This window comes from Plectropomus leopardus, chromosome 5, assembly GCF_026936395.1.
Source record: "Plectropomus leopardus strain MGB_pleo_1.0 chromosome 5, ASM2693639v1, whole genome shotgun sequence".
Classification (NCBI taxonomy): domain Eukaryota; kingdom Metazoa; phylum Chordata; class Actinopteri; order Perciformes; family Serranidae; genus Plectropomus; species Plectropomus leopardus.
Genome location: NC_142180.1, coordinates 3,990,046 through 4,014,154, shown reverse-complemented (window position 1 = coordinate 4,014,154; position 24,109 = coordinate 3,990,046). Strand labels below are relative to the sequence as shown.

The following is a 24,109-nucleotide window of genomic DNA, read 5'->3' as shown; positions in this document are numbered from 1 at the left end:
CCGCTAGTCATTATTAAGCCAATTTAAAAGGAATAATAAAATGTTTATCGCAAAAATGGCTGAGAACCACCTTAAATCTTTATGTACATATGCACATGTAGCCATAGAACAATAATAAGTGAGTAATAATGAAGTTCTGCAAGGACCTATTATCATGCAAGTATAAAACAAATCAGATGCAGGAGATTCATGCTGTGAGGCAGACTTGTCACACTGTAACACAGCAGGCCAACTCGGATCAGAATCACTTTTCAATATGTCAGAAATCTGTAAAATGTGTTATTATGGTGTTACCAAGTGATGTGCCACATATTTATACCTGTGTCAGTGCTACACAGTGGGCCAGCCTAGTCCCCAGAAAAAAATGTTGGCATTGAACGTTTCTGCAAACCAAGAATACACTACATTTGCACGAATATGTCAGCAGCGAGGTTGATGTCAGTCTTGGAGAGATGCCTGCCAAACTGCAGACCACTGTTCAAAACCAACAGACTACAAAATGCACAACAAGCTGATTTAGCGAGTCATAGTTGTGTTTCCAGCAGCTTTTGGCCCCCAAACATAAGTTTTTTTAGTGACCCATGACTGTCTTTCCAGCCCTTTTTTTGCCGAAAAATGTGGAAGTGATATAGCAACCCATGGCTGCTTTTCCAGCAGCTTTTAGCCCTTTAACACAGTATTTTTTAAGGTCCTCGTGGCTGTTATTCCAGCAAATATTAATTCCCCCAAAAGGGATTTTTTTTAGCAACCCAGGGCTGTTATTCCAGCTACTTTGAGCCCTAAATGTGAATGTTTTAGTGGACCTATCGCTGTGTTTCCTGCGGCTTTTAAGCCCCTGAACGTGGGGGCTACATACTAATTTGCAAGAGTAACGTATCCTTGGTGTGAGAAAATATACAATGCCGACACTTTTTTTGGTGAGTGAGTTGTGTGTGCAGCAGTGTCTTACATGGTTGAATAATGCTGATAAAATACAGCAATGTGTGATTGGAAGACTTAACTGCATGTCTGCAGGGATGACCACTATGTTGACGATGTGCTGCTTACAGTATGTTAAGTTTCGGCCACAATGACAGCATCAATTTACAGTATTTCTTAACATTAGACATACACAATATGTACATTGCTTTTTATAAAATGTACAAAAAAACATGCAGCTTTTCTCTTAAATTGGGAATGTACCAGTTTTAAATATTCAGGATGGTGATCTGAATTCAATAGCAGACATATTAATAACTTGTTCATTTCTGGAAATGTTGACTGATTTATTGAGTTTGCATTCTTGTGATTAAATCGAGCTAACTATACACATGGGCTGTGTGTATTCCTTCTATTGACAGACACAGTGTTGGGTAATTGATTTAATTCTAATAGTGCATTACATGAACAAAAATTGGAAGCTCATTCATTATTTTGGTACTCAATTTAACACACTTGTAAATTAAAGCTTTTTTTTTGCTAATAAAAGGCACATGATTTAAAGCAATGAACATTTATATTATTGATCCCTGAAAAGCTTTGATTTTCTAAAATCTGTATTTCAAGTCTGCACTATAATAAGAAACTATATGTTTTAACTTCAAAAAGTTGGTGTCTCGGTTACCTTAAAATTTTGAGTTGAATGCAAGAAAGAATGTAAGTTGAGGTCATGTAAATTTTGAGGCAGCCTTGACACCAACATTTTCAAGCCAAAACAAAAAGTCTCTTTTTACAATGTGCCTATTTACAAACTGGACAATCAAATACAAATGAGCGATTTACCATAAAAAAATGTTTATCAAATCTTTGCGCAATTATTAAAAAGGAAAATGTTCTAGACTACAAATTACTGATGTGACGGCATCATTATGACTGTGGAAGCACTAAATACTACAATAAACAGATTATCTGGGCAAGTAAGACGCAATCGTAGCAAAATGCTGCTGGTATCATTCTATCTAAATCATTCCTCAGAACATTTCAAAAGTGTACGGACTCCACAAAATTCTGATTTCATAAGAAATTACAAGCTGCAAGATCTAAGCCCATCCCACACCATCCCATCATGCTAAGAAAGTATATCACATTCAAAGTATTACAAATAAGTTAAGGTATGAAAAAAATCTTTTCGCCATATTATAAAATAGTGCTTTACACACTTTTGACACAAACACTACACTAGCAAACATCATGCCTAACTACAAAAAACCCAAAGGCCTGTCTATCAATAGTTTTGATATAAATGTTGAGTCACACATGACTCCTTGGAATTTGGAAGGACTGCTGGAGCTGCTGATCTGCAGCTTTGGCTAGTGAGCCATTTGGTTACAGCTCGAGAACCATTAACCAACTTACTTTATTGCTCTTACTCACAAAAATAATGTTTTCTGAATACAATTCCTTAATATGAATTAGTTATTAAACTAAAGCGTCTTGCTCAGGTCTCTTCAGGCCATTAAAGGCAGCACGTCAGCCTGATTAGACTCCTAAAGCTCTTGTCATGAGCAGAGCAAACTGCTGCACAATGAGAGAGGACGGTGGCATTAATTAGGGAGGGAATGTGAGAAGAATAGAGAGAGATAACGGTGACTATTGCCACTTAAAACATTAAGAGTTTGCAGAGAGAAGCAGAGACATTGAGGAAATGGGAGAGAATGACAAATTGAGATAGAGAGCAATTGTCAAACAGTGCATAATGATTGTAAATGCATCCAGCTGGAATTACTGTGTGTTGTGATGCTGTTTATCTTCACTTGTGCATGCTAAAGCATTGGACTGTTTTACCTCATTTACTCTGTAAGATTGTTATGAATGCTACACAGGACTGGGTTTCTGAGTAGCCCAGTAGAATGTCAGCATTTGACTGTTTTCAAATTCCTATTCCTATTAGAGGAGATTATTCAAACTTTTTTTTTTTTTTTTGTTTATCTCAAATAATTACTTTAATAACAGCCATTTATAGAGACTTTTGTCAACAAAATATCCCTATAAACTGTCATTTCCCTCATTCTCTCCCATTTTAAGTTGTTGGTCTCTGTCATTAACCCCGTTACCCTGTGCAGGTATAGATTATCCACCATGTGCCTCCTACAAAGGACATCATGTCAATATCTGCTTCTCTCCACCTAACAGCTCCCCAATTCTAACACTGACTATGTTTGCATGCACAAAATAGTTAGTTTTTTTGCCCTTACTCCTAAAACAGTTTTACCAGTGGATGAAAAGAAAAAGTTGTTTAAAATGTGAGTTTTTTCTTTTTAACAAAAAGGCCATAGAAAGCCATGGCTTGCAGTGATTTTAAAACAGCTATAGGGTGTTGTTGGGTAGGCTGATAGTAAAATGGCTTATTGCTGAAAGGCCCTTATGATAACTGGGTATTGGTATTTTATGGTTATTAAGTTCAAGAATTCTATCGTTTATCCACTGTAGAGATTTAGGAAACATAACTCGGGCAAACAATGTATAATGAAGAGAGGTTCTAGTCCAGTCTAGCTTCTCAGGATACCTCGAGTCAGTGTTGTGTTAAGGTATAACTGCAAACATTTCAATAAAACCACAGGAAAATCTAAATTTCTGATGTTTTTCTATGGAGGTCTATGAGCAGGGTGTCTGAGTGCATTGTATAGCTGCACGCAATGTGATAGGTTAATGGTGTTTGAGAGCAGGGCTTAGCAAAAGGTCAGTTGGCATGGGGCCTTAATGAAGCCCCTGGAAAATCTTCTTTAGGACCCGTTTTTCAGCCCATTTACTACACCCCAACATACAAATGTTGGTTGGGAACCAAGTAGTTCTGTTACCTAAACCTAACATACCTGCAACCGTTTAAAACCTTGTATTTAAAACTGCGTCCAGTGACGGTCATATATGTCATAGATGTTTTTGTGTTGATCTCCCAACACTGCTAATTTCAGGAACACCCTAAGGTCGTATTAGATGGCAGGGACAAACAACCAATGAGGTTGTATGGGTTAGTTATTTTTGGTGACTATGGGATCTACCCCAGTAAGCTTTGTGGTTAGCCCAAAAGCTCGACCAAATGGAACATTTTAGGAGACTGCTTGCCCAGATATGCCTTGTTTTGCTGTAGTTGTGTTTCCTGCATCTCTACAATGTCGTCAGGAGTGCAAAGTTAGCATGAACCATATGCCAGAATGGCCATAATTACAAATATAAGACCCACATTACAAAATTTCCCCAAATTTCCCTAGATGACCACACAAAAGTATGAAAAAAGATGCCCTCACAAAGTTACATTTACAATCCTGGACATGGTCAAGGTCTTTTTTTCAGCTTACCCCTGTGTTCCAGTGTCAACACATTTTAACACTTTCATTCTCTTACACCTGTTAGACAAAAAAAACAATGACATAATCTTATATTTTCCTCACTATCAAACTGTATATCCAACTATACAGCTATGTATCTAACTGGAGCTTTAGTTTTCTTAAAAACCTCCTGTGCTGGGATTTGTTTGGATAAATGTTTTCAAGACAACAGAACTCGTGTCTGGTGAAAAACAAGTTATTATAAAAAATTACCAAATGCCTTTAATTTCTGGTGTGCTCTCATTGGAAGAGGGTATAGCACAATTTAAAGACCCCAGTTTGTCAGTATTATTTGCATATCTAAGAGTGAGTGTGCAACAAGTTTGTCAATACATTCATGAATCAGAAAAGGGATTTTACGTTTTACAAACCTTGACTGCATATTGTCACCAAGTGCGGAATCACTGGACTAAATGACACTATGGGGTGGGGGTTTGGATCTATTTTCTGTTGAGCACTGTCAGTACTCATTTAGTGTGTTGATTCTCCCTGATTCTGAAACTTTCCACGATTGTAGTTTGATGAGACAGATGAAATTTTGGATATATATATATATATATACATATATATATATATATATATATATATATATATATATATATATATATATATATTTGCAAAGTATTTCAACTTCATTGACTTGATCAGTGACAGTTTTTTGCTCTTAAGTGCATCCGAGCTCACTGCTGTGTCTGTCTTAGCCAAGATTATATTGTGTCATTCGGGTAATTTTCAAACAAGTCCAAGCCGAAACAGACCAGCCTCTCAGCTGAGCGGATGGCCCTGAGAATAAGGGACAGAGATTGGTTCATTGTGCTGTGGCAAAGTACTTCCCTATCTGCAGAGTTGTGTTTCACTGTTTTGCTGGTGACACTGCAATGCAGGGCGGCTTCCTGTGAGAACCTGAGGATAGAAAACTGAGGACTCTTCCCTGGGAGGCTGTACAACAGGTTCCTATGGAGATAAAGAGAGAGGAAAGTGTTGATAAATGACTTAGTTCATACAGACAGAAATGAGGCAGACAAGGTTAAAGTGACCTTCACCTTTGACCACCTAAATCTAGTCAGATCATCACTGATTCCAAGTGGACATTTGTACCTTATTAGAAGATATTCCCTCAAAGTGTTATTGAGACATCGCATTCATGAAAATGGGACGGACAGACCTACAGATGTATTTTGTTGTTTCTTGGTTGTGAACTGTGATCTGCAGTGGTCTCTGACCTAGGTGTCACACCATCCACCATCCCCTCCAAAGTCAAAGTCAGTTCAAATACTACGTCACTTTAGAAACGTTGAAATTGGTTAGTATGAAATGTGAAAATATTCATAGTTTGCAGAAACATACAATGCCATTTTCTTTTGGAGACTGAGCTGTCCTGCCAACACAGGCAATGAAGGCCACATTATCAGTTCATCATTATCAATACTATTTGCATCAATGTCTTTGACTTCCTGTGTGTTGTACCGACCAGCATGTACACACATACAGCAATGTACATACGCAAAGACAGACAAGACTTTGGGGGTAGCAGTGTAGTCATTTGTAGGTCAGAAAAGCAAAGACTGCAGAGTGCTGTTCCCCTCTAGGCGGAAGTACATTGATTTCTCTTAAAGTGGCTGAACAGACAGTCTTAGAGAGTAAATGGAGTGATTCTTCATCTGTTAAGATACAGGTCGCCAGCTGTAGGGTGTGAGGGAACACTGACCTTCAGCACACTATTTAGACTCAAAGTCAGAGTGCTGTGAGGACACTGTACCTACTCTTCCATGATATCAATGAGGTTAGTCCTGTATTTTAACCCTTAAAGACTGTTTGGTGCATTTTTCGCGCTTTTCATTCTTCTTTTTTGATCATTTTGGCTGTTCAAACATATGGCATACGTTTTCGCAAGATTGTGTATTTTTGTTTGATTTTGGAATTCCCAGCACAACTCCTATAATAAGTCTAAAATACACAGTGGAAACAAAACTATTACATTCATACTGTTAGTGCAGAAAATGTGTCATTGATACCCATTCAATCAGTAATTTTTGATCCCACAGCCATCAAAGCATAAAAAACATGCTTTGTATTATTTCTGGGTGTCATTCTGGGATTCTGCCTTGGAATTTGTTGTTTTTACTAATTACTATATATTTTGCATACTGAGAAATACACACTATTTCCTCTAGGTGCACTGTCACTGTCACACAGCCAGTGTTGCTGCAAATCATTGAAATTTCCCAGGCTGTGATCATTATCATCCTCATCATAAAAAACAACAACAAACAACTACTTTGCATGTAGTAATGTAGCATATTGAAAACAATTCATTTTTTGTGTTTTTGTGATCTAAAAACATAGTGGCATCATGACAAAAACCTAGCATTTACAGGGTTAAAATTCTGTAAATGTATAATAATAATGTATGAGTATTTGATATGTATGATCAAAAATGTTGGTTTGAAAGTCAGTCAATGAAAGTAGAAAATCATATGAATGTATAATATGTTTTAAAGCTTGATATTGAAAAGCACATATAGTATAGCAGAGCAATTGTGTGAGTTTGTGTATTATTAAAGCGGGCCCTAAGCGTTAGGGGTATTCAGGTTATTGTCATTTGTTGACAAAAATGGCAGTGAACACATTCACCACAGTGTCCCTGTTTTCTGTATTTTCTGGGTGTGATTTTTCCCCCACATATTGTAGCTCCTGAATGAAATGCTATGTGGCAGCCAGCTCTCATAACTTAGATCTGTGGCCTGCAGACGAACAAATAAGTTAGCAGCAGACTTTCAAATTAGTCTGCACTTTCAACTGCATTACCATGCAATGATAAAATACCTTGACATAAAATAAAACAACAAACACTGAAATAAAACAGAATCTCTCAGCTGTAATGGACAGCTTATCTCAAGTCACTTTCACAAAACAATATGAATAGGAATATGCTTAATGATGTATTTCAACATGACATTTTTTAACTTCTTTCCTTCTACAATATGCATGCATGGCAACTATGGTATGGGTGAGGTAAGGGGAAGTGGATAAGGTATCCAGACATCTGTCATCAGGAGGTAAAGGGGAAAGTGGAGAAGAGAAGCAGTATTTTAACCATTCAAGTCCTAAAGAGACATAGCTTTTCTTGTGCTGCTTTCAAGATGTGTTTCACAAATATTTAAACCTTTGAACCCAGGGCAATTTGGTGCTATTTCCTTAGTAAAGAAAAAAAAAAAGAAAGAAAAGAGAGAGAAAAAAGGCAATGAGTAAGTGGGTATCTATGGTTCACAATTTGCAAGAAATTAGTAGATTTACAAACTGATTTTTAAAAAGCTAGGGAAAATGTCTAGGGGGAAAAGTAATAAAGCAAATGCAAAACTATACCTATAATTATTATAATTACATATTTAAAATTATGTTACAATATTACTATAATTTAAGTACTTTTTCCAGGAATTTTTTTTTTTTTCTGTCTTCTCTCTTTCTCTGTCTTACTAATTTTCAAGTAATTTTCTTGTAGTTTTTACAAATTTCTCACTATCTTTTGGGTCATTTCTTCTTTCATTGTTCATTTGTCTTCTTCTTAAAGAAATCAACTGAGCAATTTTTGTGCTTAAATCTAACCGCACATTAACCATGTTGTATAAATGTTAAGAAATGTTACATTTTCAACATATCCACTTCTCTACAGTAATGTACAAATGTAAGGTATCCATGCCAACATTTTCTTCTGGTGATTAGGTTTCTAAATCACAGATTTTCTGGCCACTGAGGGGCAGCACAAACAGCTGTAGACGCAACTTAAACTTGTAAAGTTAATATGTCTGCAAATGTACACATCCAGCAGAAATGGAACAACATTTGCATTTATTTGTGGTTTTAGTCATGTTTTTGGCCACCAAAATGACTGAAGTTACATTACATTACATACATGTTTGCTAATTTTGTCTGTCTGCTTTTTAATACTGGGTAGGTTGTATAGGGTCAATGTATTTGTGTTATTATTATTATTATCATTATTATGAACTGCTGCCTGCTTGAGAATCATGGGACTGAGTCAATAGTGAAAGCTGTGAGCTGTGGGGTGCCAACAGCTCACCTGGTAGAGCAGGCGGCCCATATAATGGGACTATGTCCTTGCCGCAGCAGCCACGGGTTCAATTTCAACCCGTAGCTTTTTGCTGTATGTCGTGCCCTATCTCTTCCCCTTTCACACTAAATAACAATAATAATAATAATAATAATAATAATAATAATACATTTTATTTATGGGCACCATTAGGGAAACTCAAGGTCACCTGACAAAAAACAACAACAATAAAACAGCATAAAATCACATATCATATATGTCACCAGCCAAAGTAAACAATATAAAGCAAAAAAGTTAAAAATACATAAAATAAATAAATAACGTTAAATAGTTATGAGCCATAAACCACCCTTAAACCAGCTAAAAGATGCTAAAATGCTCTGGGAGCAAAGGGAACCTACAGAGTTCGGGGATAATTCTCTGTGAGCTACACACAAAGCCTTTCAAATGACATACAGTCTTGTGACCCAGTGTTCATATATTTAATAATGAACAATGAAAACTTTTGAGGTTAGGAGAAGCTTACAAGCTACAGCTAATTAAAAGACTATTAATTGCAGATCATTGATGAGACACAGACCGCAGCAACTTCTGAGATGCTCCACATCCATCTAACACTGCAGCCTCCACACAGTAACTTTCTGTGTCAATGAAGGGAACACCTCTTCCCGGACTAGCTCTGGATGTAAAGTTTGATACATGATCAGCAGTGCATTTGAAGAATAAATGATTTTTTAGATGATAATTTAGAACTTTTAAATGGGCATAAACTCCAGTCTTTCTCTTTGAAAGCCTCTGAAAATGTGTCTTGAAATAGTAAGAATGCACATATTATATCAAAGTTGAGTATCTCATTAAGTATCTACAAAATTCTGAGTGAAAATAAATCGAAGGTAGAAGGTAGATGTATTGGTAATTTTCTGAACAAAGTATAAAAAGCAAAATTACCATTATCCTTGATCCTCCTACATCTTTAGAGCTGAGGGCTGAGTTTATTAAAATCAACAGCTACTATGAAGATTCCATCTAGTTGCTTGGTGAATTGCTGCAGAAGGCATCGTTCCTGCAAATTCCTGCAGTGTATTTTTTGTATTAGCATCAGAGTCTTGTGTCCAAATGGCCTCCACAAGGTCAGTCCATACAGTGCAATAGCTTGATCCGGGATGTCAGGTGTTAACCATGTCTCTGTGAAGATGTGTGCAGAGCAGTCCCAGATCTCCCGTTGCTGAGCGAGCCAAAATCACATCTCATCCACTTCACTCTCCTGCAGTCAGACATTAGACAGAAGAAGACTTGGTAGAGGAACAGCTCCCGCTCCGAATCAGGCCAGCCTAACCATGATACTGACTCATCTCCCTATTTTTGTCCAGCACCTTTAGTTTCAATTCTCCGCTCCGCTCTGACCGGCTTGTTGGCGTATGCCGCCGGTGGGAACCCTTTCGTGTTCTGCTGCATTCAGTCCAAACCCCACGCAACTTTTCCTGATGCTAAGTGCCGCTCTATCGTAGAAAATTCGTGCTTAAGCAGAAGGGTCGATTGTAGCGAAAAAATTGAATGTAAATTAAAAAATGTTCCCAACTATTAGAAAACCAAGTTCAAAACAGCTCATTTGAGGATAACAGCATTTCTCCAGACTGTGTGGGCGTGGCAGATCACATTTTGATTGACACCTCCTTGGATCCCACCTTTGTCAGCTGTCTCTCATCTCCACGACGACAGCCATGGAGCAAAGCAGAGTCGGCGTGGTACAGCTCTATCTGTCCCAGCCCTCTGACTCTGGCTGCATTCATAAATCCAATCTGACGCTCGGCACTAAAATGACAGAGCTGTTGTTTGAAGCCACAGAGCGTGCTATTTCATATAATAAACTAGTTAGGTTCATTACACATTAACTTCGTTTGGCTCTGGCATTTAGAGTGACTGTTTCTGAACACATCCTATTGAAAGCAGCGTTGAGGGATTTCAGTTTGGTATGTTAAATTAGTATCAACTGATAGCTGACTTTGAATTTTTGATTGGCTTTATCCATATTATGTGATATGGATTGGGGATAACCCCGCCTAAATCAATCCAGCTTCAGGAAACTGTGAAAAAACTAAAATGACAATATTTCAAATTTAAAAATTGAGGCTAATGTCTGATCATTTTTGAAGCTTTTCATTATGCATGCAAGACCCTAAATTACATTTTTGATAAAGTTTTTGGTGATTTTTTTTGTAACCTGTTGTTTGTACTACTTGGAATATTGCATTCAGACTGTGAACAAGAGTCAGCAAGAAAATATGATTTGTAGAAGAAGAATGAGACAGACAGAGACAAAAAGACCAAAAAAGACAGACAGACAGGTGGTTGAGTGATCTTGCCTGTAGGACGTGGAGTGTGTGTGCTGTGGGTCAGTATTGTGCTCACGTCCTGTACAAAGCTGTAACCCTGTGCTCTAAACAACAAATAAATCTCATGGATGGTTTTGTTTTGTTGGGGAAACAGCTCTGTATAAAAAGGAACATTTCGCCCACTGGTTATTGGTGGGTCAGATATACAGCCTGCTGTTTTTTACACTGAGACTATCATCCATCTGTTCTCTGTACCTGCTTATCCTGTTTATGGTCTCAGGCTGGAATTACCTGAGCTCACAACAGACAAGAGGAAGGAGACATCCTGGACAGGTCACCAGTTAACACCGCACAGGCAGAAGCCTTTTACAGACAGGGAACCTGAAACACAGCTGGCTTCTTCTATCGGCTTCAAACATCTTGGTATTCTAGAGATATTGTGTTCACATGAATGAGACAGATAAAGTTAAAGTGACCTTGAACTTTGACCTATGGCCATCAAAATCTAATCAGTTCATCCTGGAGTCTAAGTGGATGTTTATGCTAAATTTGAAGAAATTCCCTCAAGGTGTTCTTGAGATATTGCTGTCAAAAGAATGGGCTGGATATACTGACAGACAGACGGGCAGACATCCTGAAAACATAATGCCTCCGGCCTCAGCTGTTGTGCGGAGGGATTAAAAAAATGTGTATTATCTAAACAGTGCTTCCAGGAGACAGAGGTTATTTGTGCTACTAATAAAATAAAATAGAGGTAGAAATAGAGAGGTGTGGAGAGGTGACAGTTAAGAGTTTGAGAGGGGAAATGAGACAGCAGTAGGGAGCTAATGTTTCGTCCGTCTGACAGTTCTGTTTCTAGTGGCTTTCAGTGTTTCAATGCTCTGGAAGATACAAAAAGACATGCAGCCAAAATGCAGGAGACAGAGCTTCTTAGGTATTTTAGAGCAATATCTAATGACATTTAGAGGATACTATAGCAATAATAAAGGGCCGTCCACACCAAGCACCATAACTATAAGCATAACTATAAAGATAATGATGTGATCCACACTGATGAAGGATAACGTTCTGTAAACAGCGGTGCAGAGTATGGGCTATGAACTCCTCAAGAAATGGATGTTGATGAGCTGCTGCTACTGTACGCTTAGGAAGCTGAGGAAAAACAAGCTCAAAACTAAAAGGATATGGGTTCACCAAATTCTTCAAAGACGACAGGAAGTTGGAGAATCAAATGCTCTATTACGAGAACTGCCTTCTTCTGAAGACAAGTTTCATTTACACTTTGGTCTGAGTCAACATCAGTTTGCTGACATTGTGTCAATGGTAAGAGAGGTCATCAGTAAAGACAAAACCAACTTCAGAGACCCAGTCAGTGCCAGAGAGCGTTTGGCTGCATGTCTCAAGGAAAAATAACCTTTTTGTGTAATCTGCAGCCCAATAATAGGTCATACAGGCGTTGATAGCTGTGATTGAGTAATTAGACCATGTTAAAGGTTGTTCCTAAATCCTAAATGAAAGAGATAAGCTGCATTTAATAAGCTGATATTGTAAGCACTCCTAAAACTTTATTTTATAGAAAAATAACCCTGAAATGTACTGATGACACCCAAATTGAACACTTTAAGTTCAGAGGATCTGGATCTAAATTTAAAATTTATTATGTAGCCTATAAATCATCATCTATCATCAATCAGCACTATGGACTTTTTTCTTTCATCTTCATCTCCTGATAGCAGTCAACAGCTCCATCTATTGGCCAGAATCTGCTACAGTCAGGAAGACGAATCTGTTATTGATGACTAAATTCACAGGAATAAAAAAAAAACCTCAAACAGTAAAAAAGTCCAAAGCTTCATACATCTTCTTCAACATAAAAAGACAATTTGTGGTCCATGTGACTTCTAAATAAGACAGTTTCTGATTGGCTGTTAGTATTTCTGTCGTTGAAATCGCTCTAGAACAGATCAAAACAATGCCACTTTTGTTGTTGATAGAGTTGCAGTGTGGCCTCCACCACCCACTCGAGTTGGAATGATATTTAAAACTATCTTTTTGTTGTTACAGTTATCATTCTTGGCGTGGACAGCCCTCAACAACATAACATAACAAATGATATTTGGTATTTTAACTTAATCTGGACAAGAACACAGGATAATACTCTCAAAGTAGTTTCATGATTGTAAGAGAGGATAAAGGAGCTAAGAAATGGAAGATGGTTTGCCTCCACTTTCTTAACCAATGAATATACATCTTGTCAGATATTATCTCTAGCATCAGCAATTATAAACTACAGTCATCATAACAGAGCAAACATTTTTTATAAAGTTTTAAAAGAGTAAAAAGGGGAGTGATGCACATCAAAAGTTCTTTGGAGAAATAATGTGATCTCGTCCATCCATGTCCCCTAACCAAAAGACTGCCATCTCCTGTCTGTCTGTGAATATCCAGTTATGAAAGAAGTCTTTCTGAAGCACCTCAGGGTGTACATAAAGACATCTGCTATCGATTGGTGCGGCCCTCTGCAGCCCGACATCCACCCTTAATTGAGGCTGCCTCCTGCTCTGCAACACAACAAATTGGGTTTAAACTTTGTCTGCTGCCCTAGATGTCAGTCACAGGGGAGCAGCAGCATCCATCCAGCAGACAGCAGCATGGTGTGGCTGTATGTTCTGCTGCCTCGTTGTGAGAAACAATTTAAGGTTTACCTTCAAAGTGAGAACATTTCGGCTTATCCTATCTTTCGCAACAGGAAATTTGGAGTGGGGTTTAGGTGTAAGGTTAGGAACGGAAATCGGTAATGTGACTGTTTTTAATGGGTAAGTCTGACATTCTGTGAATTTGGAAACGTTTATTTTGGTGCTACATTATATCTGGGAGCACATTAATGGGATAGATGTAGAAGTTAAAGGTGGTAGATCAAACTTTCAGATTCCCAAGGCAGGAGTTCCAAGCAAGCAGCAACCCTGGGGCTGAAAAATGAAGCTAACACAGAAGTGCTACAAGCTGCAGTTCTTTGAAGGGCTACTTCATGCTGCCTACAGAAGTCAGTCAATCCCCACAGACAGCCATGTTCAAATGTAAGCTGTTCTCATGCACTGTTCATACTGTTCACCTGCTTTCCTACAAAGTAATGCACCAACATTCATACACGCACTACCTAATCATGAGCCAGAAATTAATGCATAATGTAACATATTTTGGAAGGCTGCAATCACTTGACCAGTCCACTGATGGGAGTGAAGAGGAAGAGGAAGCAGAATAAAAAAGTTTTTTAAAAAAGTGTCCCGCAGATGGTGCTGCACTATATTTAATGAAACTGGAAGTGAAATCCGAATTGCAAAGGATCACAAAATCCTAAACCTAAATCCATGAACTAACATACTGATATCAAGTACAAAGTGGTTTAGGGTGTTCAGCTGAGTAACCAGCCTCATTCCAAACATAAAATAACGCCCCTTCAAACCTTTGACTTTTGTGCAAAAGTCCGGTTTCTGATTCTTGCCTGAATGTGATGTTTTCTTAAGTATGTCTTTATATAAGCCACCTTCCCATAATCCTAACCATCAGTGCCATCTGTGTTTGTTGACTTCCTGGCTTTGGTTGCCATGGGCTTGTGTTGTCTAAACATACCTATGTGCTGTGAGATCCCAACATGTGCTTTTGTTGGCATCTTGGTAGAGCCATCCAGGAACATAAACAACAGACACAGAAGGATTTCTAAAATTTAATATGTAGACACAGAAGTCTAATGCTGTGGTAGTTATTTATGCATTCATGAGCTTGGGTCTGTGGGACACATTAGGTTTAATTTGGATCCATTTTTGGGCACATTTTCTATCACTGAATCAACTGACAACCCCTGACTGAGTGACATATTTTATGGATAATTCATATTATACAACAGTTATTTGGACCAAGCAATTTGATTGGTTGAAATGCATTCCATAAATGATGATATACAGCACAACATGACTTGGACTGTTAACTTTTAACTGTATCACTCTGCTTGACAGCTGTTCAAAATCCGTTAATTAGGCTCACACTATCAGTTGGTAATTATCTAATGTAACCACAGGATGTGCAGCGAGACAGGGACACACTTGTCTGACACTATCCACAGCGTGAGAGACACGAACAAACACACACACACACACACACACACACACATGCTGTCTGATACGGGACTCAAGGTGACGGAGATCACAGCAGTGAGTGGACACACACTGGAGTGACGAACTGTCAGATCAAACTAACTCATCTGAATCACATAGGCTGCCAAAGTGTCTGTTATCACTGAAAACAAAGAGATAATTGTGCATGATACTGAGCATCTGCTCTGTGCAGAACATGAAGACTGAGCTAATGCAGATTAGCAAGCAACATGCAGGAAAATGTTTATGCATTGCTAGGCAACAGCTGTCACTTCCAGCAGTTGCTGAACTATTTGTGTCAGTGGAACCAAAAAAAATCCTTAAATAAACAAATAAATCATAATCTGTTATCACTTTTTACCGTGAGCTAATAAAAGACGCTTGTAGAACTGTTGTATAAAACCAATATCACACTTTAGGTCTGGATGTTGGACTGTATATCATCATGGCTGTGATTATCTTCGGCATCTGAATCACAGCCGTGATGATATACAGTTCGACATCACTCCCTCTCATGTGATATTGCTTAATTATATTCCATGCATAACAATTAAAGTCCAAAACAAGTTTGTGTAATGAGTTTGTGTAAAATGGGAAATTGGAATTATTTTGAGCAATTATTTCCTGTTAATATGGCATCAGAGATGAGTTTTCCTGATAATTTCATCAACTATATATAAAGTGTTCTGCCTTTCTTACATACTTTTTGATTTTTAACAATCACACAGACTTTGTAATCTTTGTAAATAATTTTTATTTTTTGGGGATACCTCGACATATGGGTGCACACTCTAGCAGGTGAGCTAGAGGCCACCCCGTAATCCTCTTTTTTTACAAATTTCGTATTTTCTTCCCCCTGACCCTTGGCAATTGTTTTATTAACGTTTTGGTAGTTTTAACTGCTTATTTTTATTCACAGAAATGAATGAGATGCTGCGATATAGGCATATTGTATAATTTTAACAAAAGATTCTTAAACCCTTTCAAAACTAGACCTGCCAAAAAGCTTTGCTGGTCCCGAGTGGAGGTCTGGACACCCAGGTTGAAAGTCAGTGATCCAAACGATCTGATCGGTAAACTACACAATTATTCAGAAAAATATATGTGTATAATGTGTTGTGTCCACTGCAGTGTTCTGTAGTAGTGTACTGATTCTTAGTCAAGACTGCAGTTGCTCAACTTTGCAGATGTATAACTCTGGATACAAATGAGAGTTCCAACCCTTCAGGGCACGCAGCAGGACCACCCAGCGACCTGCTGGTGACCAAGAGCTCTTATTATCCTGAATCTCATTCCAGTGTCAGCAGCAGGTGCATCTTTGAATTGAAATATTTGCAGCTCGGCCACAAACAGATCTGTACTGACGCACCAAGTACCCTTCACAACCGTGGATGGGATTCTCTAAAGTCTTTCAAGTCTCAGTGTGCAGTTTAATGAGATGTTAGTAATCATGCACATAACCACAAAAATACAAATCACAGGCGTCATTATGAATACGTGTTACTGTTCTACCACACCAAAAGTGTCATAATTGTGTGTTTATGATGCTTAAAAATGTACCTTAGGTTGTGTTGCAAAAAAAAAAACCAGACATAAACCGTCAAAGAAAACATTTTGAAAAGTGTTCAGCGCTCTTTGTCTAATTGTCTCAGTCCTGTGAGGAAATGGTAACTTCCTTTATAAATTAGCGCTATTAAGCCTTAATGCTCTCCGAGCATGATGGAGCAGCTAATTTTAGCTTGGATGCTAATGGCAGTCTAGGACAATTAACATGTCTATTACTGCCATAAACTGTGAATAACACTGAACAGCAGAAGCCATTTATTCTGCTGGAGTCTTGGTGAAGAGTAGACAGCTAAAAAGCTGTGGGGGAAGACAAAGTGTGTAACAGACACTCTGAGGATGCTAAAATCAAACAGAACAGAGGTGTTACTGTTAGGAAACAGAAATATAGTCGCTGAGAAAAAGTCTCCACTATCAGTCAAGGTCAGCCGTCCCCCGACTAAATGTGATTTGATATGATTTATTGTGTTTATTCTTCAGCCGGACAGTTTGACTAAAATAACTTCACCAACTAATCTGCAGCTCCCACTCTCTGTGCAAAGCCAATGAATTACTGCTGCTCTGCCCTGAAAAGCTGCTGCTTGGAAAAAAAATCAGACACTGTTGTGAGTAAATTATTTTCCTTTTGGCTTTTTTGTCAGAAGGAATAAATATGTGTTCACTGTGAAGCTCAAGTTTTCCATTACATTATTGCTGTTCTGCTCCATATGTAGAACAAGCTGAAAAAGAAGTGGATGCCACCAATGTAAGATAGATGGCTGCTGGGGGATTTATATCATGGCTGCTACAGTATAGGACAGCATGTGATTTAGGGACTGTGTGGAAATTGTTAGGGTGGGGAGAGGGGGTCAGAAAAGAGGGAGGATTAAGTGTTTTGCTGAGTCTAACTTTGTATGTTTTTAGATTTATTACTATTATCATGGTCACCATCATGACTTTAAAGTCAGAGAATACTAGCCAGTAAATATGTTGCCACCATTTTTTTTTTTTTTGGACATGTTGGATCCTTGTTAGGGGGAGCACTAAGCTACTATCTGTATGCATTCACAAACATACATTGTTATCAATATTCTGATGTTAAAGTAGGTGCGGTTGTTGCTTCATATCCTGTGTGAGATAATTCTTGCTTGTTCTCATTCTTAAGTCATCAAATACAGCCAATTTGGCAGTGCTTTCTGCGCAAGATCCCAACGCCAAAAGCCACCTTTTGCATCCACATGATACGCCACTGGAGGTTATCAGCTGAGAACGCAGTTGGTCAGACACTTTCGTGGTGTTATATGCTGCTGGACAGCACCTGTTACAGCAGCGTGATAAATGGATGGACAGACTGTACCTGTCGCGTCCGCATGATACACCGTTGGACAGCATCAGGTTGAAATGCTTCAGGTGAAGAAGTAATACAATGAGCACAAAGGTCCCTGTAGGGTGGGTGGGAGGGGAAGTGGATTGATCGTACAAACCCCAGAATTTCATGCTGGAGTCCAGTGTCCACTATCCATCTAAATGTGATGGTATTCTTCTACACCTTACAATGTGCCTCCTTTCCCTAATGCTAAACATTCGTGGCAATGTGCATTTGTTGACGTCCCGGCGTTGGTTGCTGTGTGCTTTTGTTGCTTAAATATAACCACATGTAGCGTAATACCACCATGTGCTTGTGTTGACATCACAGCAGCACATCAATAGCAGATGCAGAAGAATACCTGAAGACTTATATGTAGACATGGAAGTCCACTGCAAAGCCACAACATGTGAAGACTTGGGATAACAACTTGTTGACAGTTCTCTACCGATATCTTAAATTTTAGTCTGTTTCATTTTTCCTGTTTACAATCAGCAGAGATCCAGATGAAAATTAGATTAGTTTTAAGTTTTTATTTTTATAAAAAGAAAAAAAAAGAGAAAGCTGCAAACTCAAAAGACAAGCTCTCTCAGCCTTTTTGAGATGCAGCCTAAAGCTAAGGTCACACTACATGACTTCTAAAGTAGTCAGATCACTGCACTGTTCACACTATGCTGCTGGCTGTAATGTAATCTGGAGTCTTGAAGTTGCTGTTGTTTTCACATTACATGACTGCCCGGCCATAGGGGGTCACACACAACAAGACTTTTCACCAAGAGGAATCCCCAAAGAGTAGGGATCGGTACTGAAACCAGGTATTAAACAGGCCCCCGGTGCCAAATTATTAGAGACTGCAGTATTGATAAGCTCTGACGTTAATGGTTCTGCTATCAGTATTGGAGATTTAAAGAAAACATATTTCTTGTTTTTTAAGATTACATAAATGTTATGTTTTACAGTTTTCATCTCACTACCTCAACTTATAATTTGCAACAAGATTAAAACAATTACACACTAACAGAGGAGAGCTCTGCAGTGTGTGCGAGGGGCGGGTGGGGTCAGTGCTGCCACACACACGCACGCACGAACACACACATGCAGGAGTCCTGCTCTCACAAGTGCAAAAACAGTTTTGCACGCACGCATGGAAACACAAGCGATTTTTCATAACATAACATAACATCAAGCAAAACTTCATCCCATACAGACGGACAAATGCACCATTTTGACCTCTTAGCTCATTCTTCATATGCTGCTGAGTTACCCCATCCACCTCAGGTATGTTACAGTCTTTAACAGTGATTTGTTCAAAAAAGTGCTATTCCTAAACATTTATATACTGTTCATACAGTAATGTGCAAAATCTGAGGCCACCTTAAACTTTTTTATTTTAGCAAGGTTATAATGATAACACATATTTATTTTTCAGTGGTCTCGATACTGAAATACAACCAGAACATACAGGAAATATGTATACAATAAAAATGCAAAGATTTCAGAATGAAACAACTTCAAAAGGTTAACTCTGCAAGTTTTTAGTGTGACCTCCCTTTCCACTCAGCATGTCTTGAACTTTCTTAGGCAGAAAATATGAGATTCAAAGTACTAATATTGTGCTGTATTCATACCAGACTGCCCAAATCTCAGTACTGATTGTCTGAGGTACCTTTTGTCATGGTTATATGATTCCATGTTTCACACTAAACATTGACTTCAGTCTAAGGAAACCATTTTGTCTGTGTTTCTAGTCAATTCTAAATCACAGAGGAAGGGGCTGGATGTTTATGACAAATGAGATAAAGTGGGGAGAGAATAACATATTTTCTTCAAAATCTTTTTCATATCTTTTCAGAGTGCATTATGTGTTAATTTCCAAACAACAAATTTGTATTCGTTTGCATGCCTCATCCAAAGTAAATAAAATATTAATGACACTGGAAATGATGAAACTTTTTTCATAATATCAAATATGTGATTCAGCTCCTCTCCTATCCCCATAACTGCTGCCAGACCCTTACTGTAAATTTCAATGTGATCAGCAAATTTGAATTCCAAGGTCTGGTCTCAGGCATTGCTGTCCCAAAATGACTACCGGTGTTCCAAATGTTTCCCAGGCAGAGTTGGAAGTGTTTGGATGAGTCATGGCTATCCAGGCTACAGGCCATTGTGTTCAAACAGGTGTAACCTACCACCTTGTTGTTGGTCTGCCAGCTTGCTCTCAATGAGCCAGCTTTCCACTACATTTGTTCAACATCAGTTGGCCACTACTACAATCTCTGGGCTCAATATTGCCTTGTTTCTCACCATCACAGCATCACAGTAAAGGGCTTTTGCACACCAAATTGCCAACAAAGGCCTTTTGAATTGCCTAATTGATGGCAGCAGATCAGATTTAAAAGACCTTTTGGAATCAAATCATGAATATAAATAATGCCGGGGGGGTTTGCAGGTGCTTACTTTTAACATACCATGTCATCACCTAACTCTCCTTGACTTAGACAATCAACGAATAACCAAACTGTCTCAAAATAATGCAGTGGAAGCTTACTTACTTCAGAATACAACGAACACAAAAGATGCACTACAGAGCTGGTGTGAGAATTAGTTCTTGCCACCATATAAAGTTGTGTGCCTTCAATGTCACACGTGGCAGTAACTTCATGAAGACAAATCACTCTAAAAGTAATGTTTTTTCTTCACTGACTTGACCGGCTTTTGCCATTTTCCCATCATCATATTCCAGCAATCACTTCTAATCACATTACTGCTCGACCTCCATTAAAACACAATTTTTGTTAAAAGTATAACCAAGAACCTGAGCAGACTTTTCTAAACACTTTTCACATTATATCTGTTCAAGGTTCATTGGTCTATTAGATGGTGAGTCAGACAAATGACAAACCCCTTCCAAAAACACGTAAACAGTCCCAAACCTCTATTTTTCCCAATGGGGTTTTCTCATACTAGTGTTGGATTCAACAAACCCTCTCAACTGCCCAATTTTTTTCTCCTGAATTTCTTGTCTTGAATGTGACCTGTTCAGGAGTCAGTGTAACCTGATCAATTAGTTGTGACAGCCTGTCACTACAGAGCTGTACCATGGCAGAAGTAACTCAAAATACCATCATGCAGCTGTATGCCTCCACAAACCAGTAAAGTTGCACTTACAGTTTACATCTATGTCTGTGAAAACATGGTTGCTTCACACATCTTCCTCCTGGCAGCACAGAGGATCTCAGCACAGTTTCAAGGTGGACACCCCAGATTAGTGTCACTGTCATTTCAGTATCTGACTAAATGTTTCCACTTCTGTTCCTGAGATGTTACGTTAAAGTCTTTGTAAAGCGAATTCAGAGATTTGTATCAAAACACATTATTAATGTTGGAAACTGATTGTTGAAAACATGTTTAATATACTTTATACTTTATACTACTACTTTACTTTACCTTTACTATATAGTACTGAATTGTGGAGTGAGATGGTTAAGTGTTTTGTCACCATTTTCCTGTTTTAAGATTTTTTGGGCGCGCCTAAAACCATAGCTCCATGAAACACTGGAACTATACTCAGCATAACCCTGCCCCTGACAATGTCGCAGTACAAAAAGGAGAAGCATCGTTAGTATAGTCCCACGAGTGGGCGTGACCTCCGCTCCTCTGGCGGACATGCCCCCAGCATTTCAGATCAGAGAATACTGTAATGGTCTATACTTGAATAACGCTTTTCTAGTCTTATTGACCACTCAAAGCACTTTAACACTACATGTCACATTCACCCATTCACACACACATTGACATTGGCGGCCGAGGCTACCGTACAAGGTGCCACCTGCTACTCAGTAACCATTCACACACACTTACACTCCAATGACGCAACATTGGGAGCAATTTGGGGTTCAGTATCTTGCCTAAGGACATGTCAACATGTTGGAGGAGCTGGGGATCAAACCGCTGACCTTCCGATTAGAGGACGACCCGCTCTACCTCTGAGCCACAGCCGCCCCACTGTGCATTTTTTTAATGATTTTGAGACCTTCTTTTACATACTTATTTTTTGATAACACATCTTTCTGTGATGTGACAAACTCAGGACACATTTTAATTATCACTATACCTAAATTTTAGGTAATGGCCAGACCTCTTGGATATTAAATGTCAGAACTTCATCATTATGTCCTGTTAGATATTTGTGTGAAATATAAGCATATGATTTCTTGAGTTCTGGCCAAAAACATGTTTTATGAGGTGACCATGACCTTGACCTACAGCCACCAGAGTCTAATCAGTTGATTCCAGAGTCCAAATGGACATTTGTGCCAAATTCTATGAAACTGTCTTACGAACAGCTTCAGATATTGGGTTCCTGAGAATGAGACAGATGTAAGGTCACATTGACCTTGACCTTCAAATACCATATTCTAAATAATTTAATCCTTGGGACCACGTATGAATTGAAGGTCAGTGTGACCTTGACATTTTACCACCAAAATCTAATCAGCTAATCCTTGAGTCTACTTGAACATTTTGCCACATTGATAAAATCGCCAAATGCCAATTTCCCTCAACGTGAATGAGACAGATGCGAGGTCACAATGACCTTGACCTTTGAACTATGACTACTCAAATTAATTAGTTCATCCTTGAGTCCAAGTGAATGTTTGTTACAAATTTTAAAAAAGTCTCTCAAGGTATTCTTGAGAAATTGAATTCACAAAATTTAGGCACACAAGGTCACAGTGACCTTAACCTTTGACCTTCGACCACCAAAATCTTATTAAATCTGATTAGTTCATCATTGAGTCCAAGTGATCTTTTGTGTCAACTTCTAATAAATTCTTCTGCGTTCTTGAGATATTTTGCTCACAAGAATGGTCCAGACAGAAGGATGGACATATAGATGGACAACCCAAAATCATAACGTTGTGGGCTTAAAAAGAGAATGGTTTGACATTAAAGCTACAGTCACTAGCCTACCTTGAATAAAAAAAAATAACTTATTGTCATATATGCTTAAACTATCATCACACACACACACACACACACACACACACTACATCCACACAAAAGTATGAGACGGATAATCTGTGAAGAAAATAAGGCATTTGCCAGAGTTTGCCGTGGCTCACAGAAACAACCAATCAGAATCAGCTCTGGTTGGAGTCAAGCAGCCGTCAGTCCTGTCAATCACTGCTCGTGAACTGCGGTCAGATTGTCGAACTAGACAGCATTGATTAAAAATAAATCAAGATTCTGTTGCTGTCTATTTCTCACCTACAATGTTTTAAGTTTCCCAAAAAAAACACTCAAGTGAAGTACAGATACTTAAAACTGTACTTAAGTACAGTACTGCCCATCACTGTGTATAGGTACAGGTTATTTGTGTAGTTTGTGCAATATTCTGTTAAAATCCCTGCACACATAATATTTTTTCTGTGTAACTGTAATTTTAAAGGGTCCCTATGGACTTTTTGACCACAAATTATGCTAAAGAGCAAAGTTTTAGCAGATTGTGTTTGTATCTTTTGCACAAACACACACTAAAGGCCATACAACACTCATTCCTGCCCATGCATTCATTTCATCCCTCTGATCAACAGTTGGTGGCAGTAACACACTTAGAAACCACAGGGAGGGAGGAAGACTAACAGCAGGCAAAATTTGGTGTCAACAAAGCAGTTTCAAAATCTTCAAAAAAGCCATTTTTGCCAATGTTTTGTGATGAAGGAAGTGCATTTGGCGCATTAAACACTGCAGTTTTTGTTTACAAAAACAAACAAATTCAAAGGCTCAACAATTTCCAGAGGGCTGAGAGGGGATGTGAGACTGTGCAAATAACAGAGCCGAGTTAATGGGGAGGCAGGAGGAGCAACTGAGCTAACAGTGGCGAGATGGAGCCCACTGATTAGTGTGCCAAATGGGGAAAATCTTTCTGAGATGGTTGTTGTTCAGGTTACCTGAAAATTTAGCCAGCTCCAATTTAAAACTTTTTAATGCTGATTAATGCTAATGCTTAGACTAATTTCGTTGCTAGAAGAAGGTATAGAAAGGACCTGTTAACCTATGGAAAGCTGTATAAACAGAACACAAAGACAAACATTGCTAGAAGGGACTTGCAACAACACTTTTCTTGTCTTGCTTTCAGATGCCTTTCACAAGTATTCAAACTTTTGAGCAATTTGGTACGATTTCTTTTAAAAACATAGGGGCAATGAGCAACTTGGTAAGAAAATTCAACAAATTTAAAAAAAATTAATAGATTTAGAATATTATTTTTTTAAGAGCTAGGGAAAAATGTCTGGGGAAAAAAGAAAAGAAGCTAGGGGAAAGTATCATAATTTCAT

At 38.4% G+C, this 24,109-nt stretch overlaps 1 protein-coding gene across 1 annotated transcript in view; it reads right to left on the bottom strand.

Moving 5' to 3' along the window:
- Positions 1-4,967: 4,967 nt before the first annotated feature.
- naaladl2 (N-acetylated alpha-linked acidic dipeptidase like 2) overlaps positions 4,968-24,109 on the bottom strand; it is a 795,864-nt gene continuing 776,722 nt past the window's right edge. Inside the window, exon 21 of the mRNA XM_042513024.2 lies at positions 4,968-5,258. Within this exon, the coding sequence (XP_042368958.1) occupies positions 5,012-5,258 (247 nt within the window). The 3' untranslated portion in view covers positions 4,968-5,011. The remainder of the gene's footprint in view (positions 5,259-24,109) is intronic.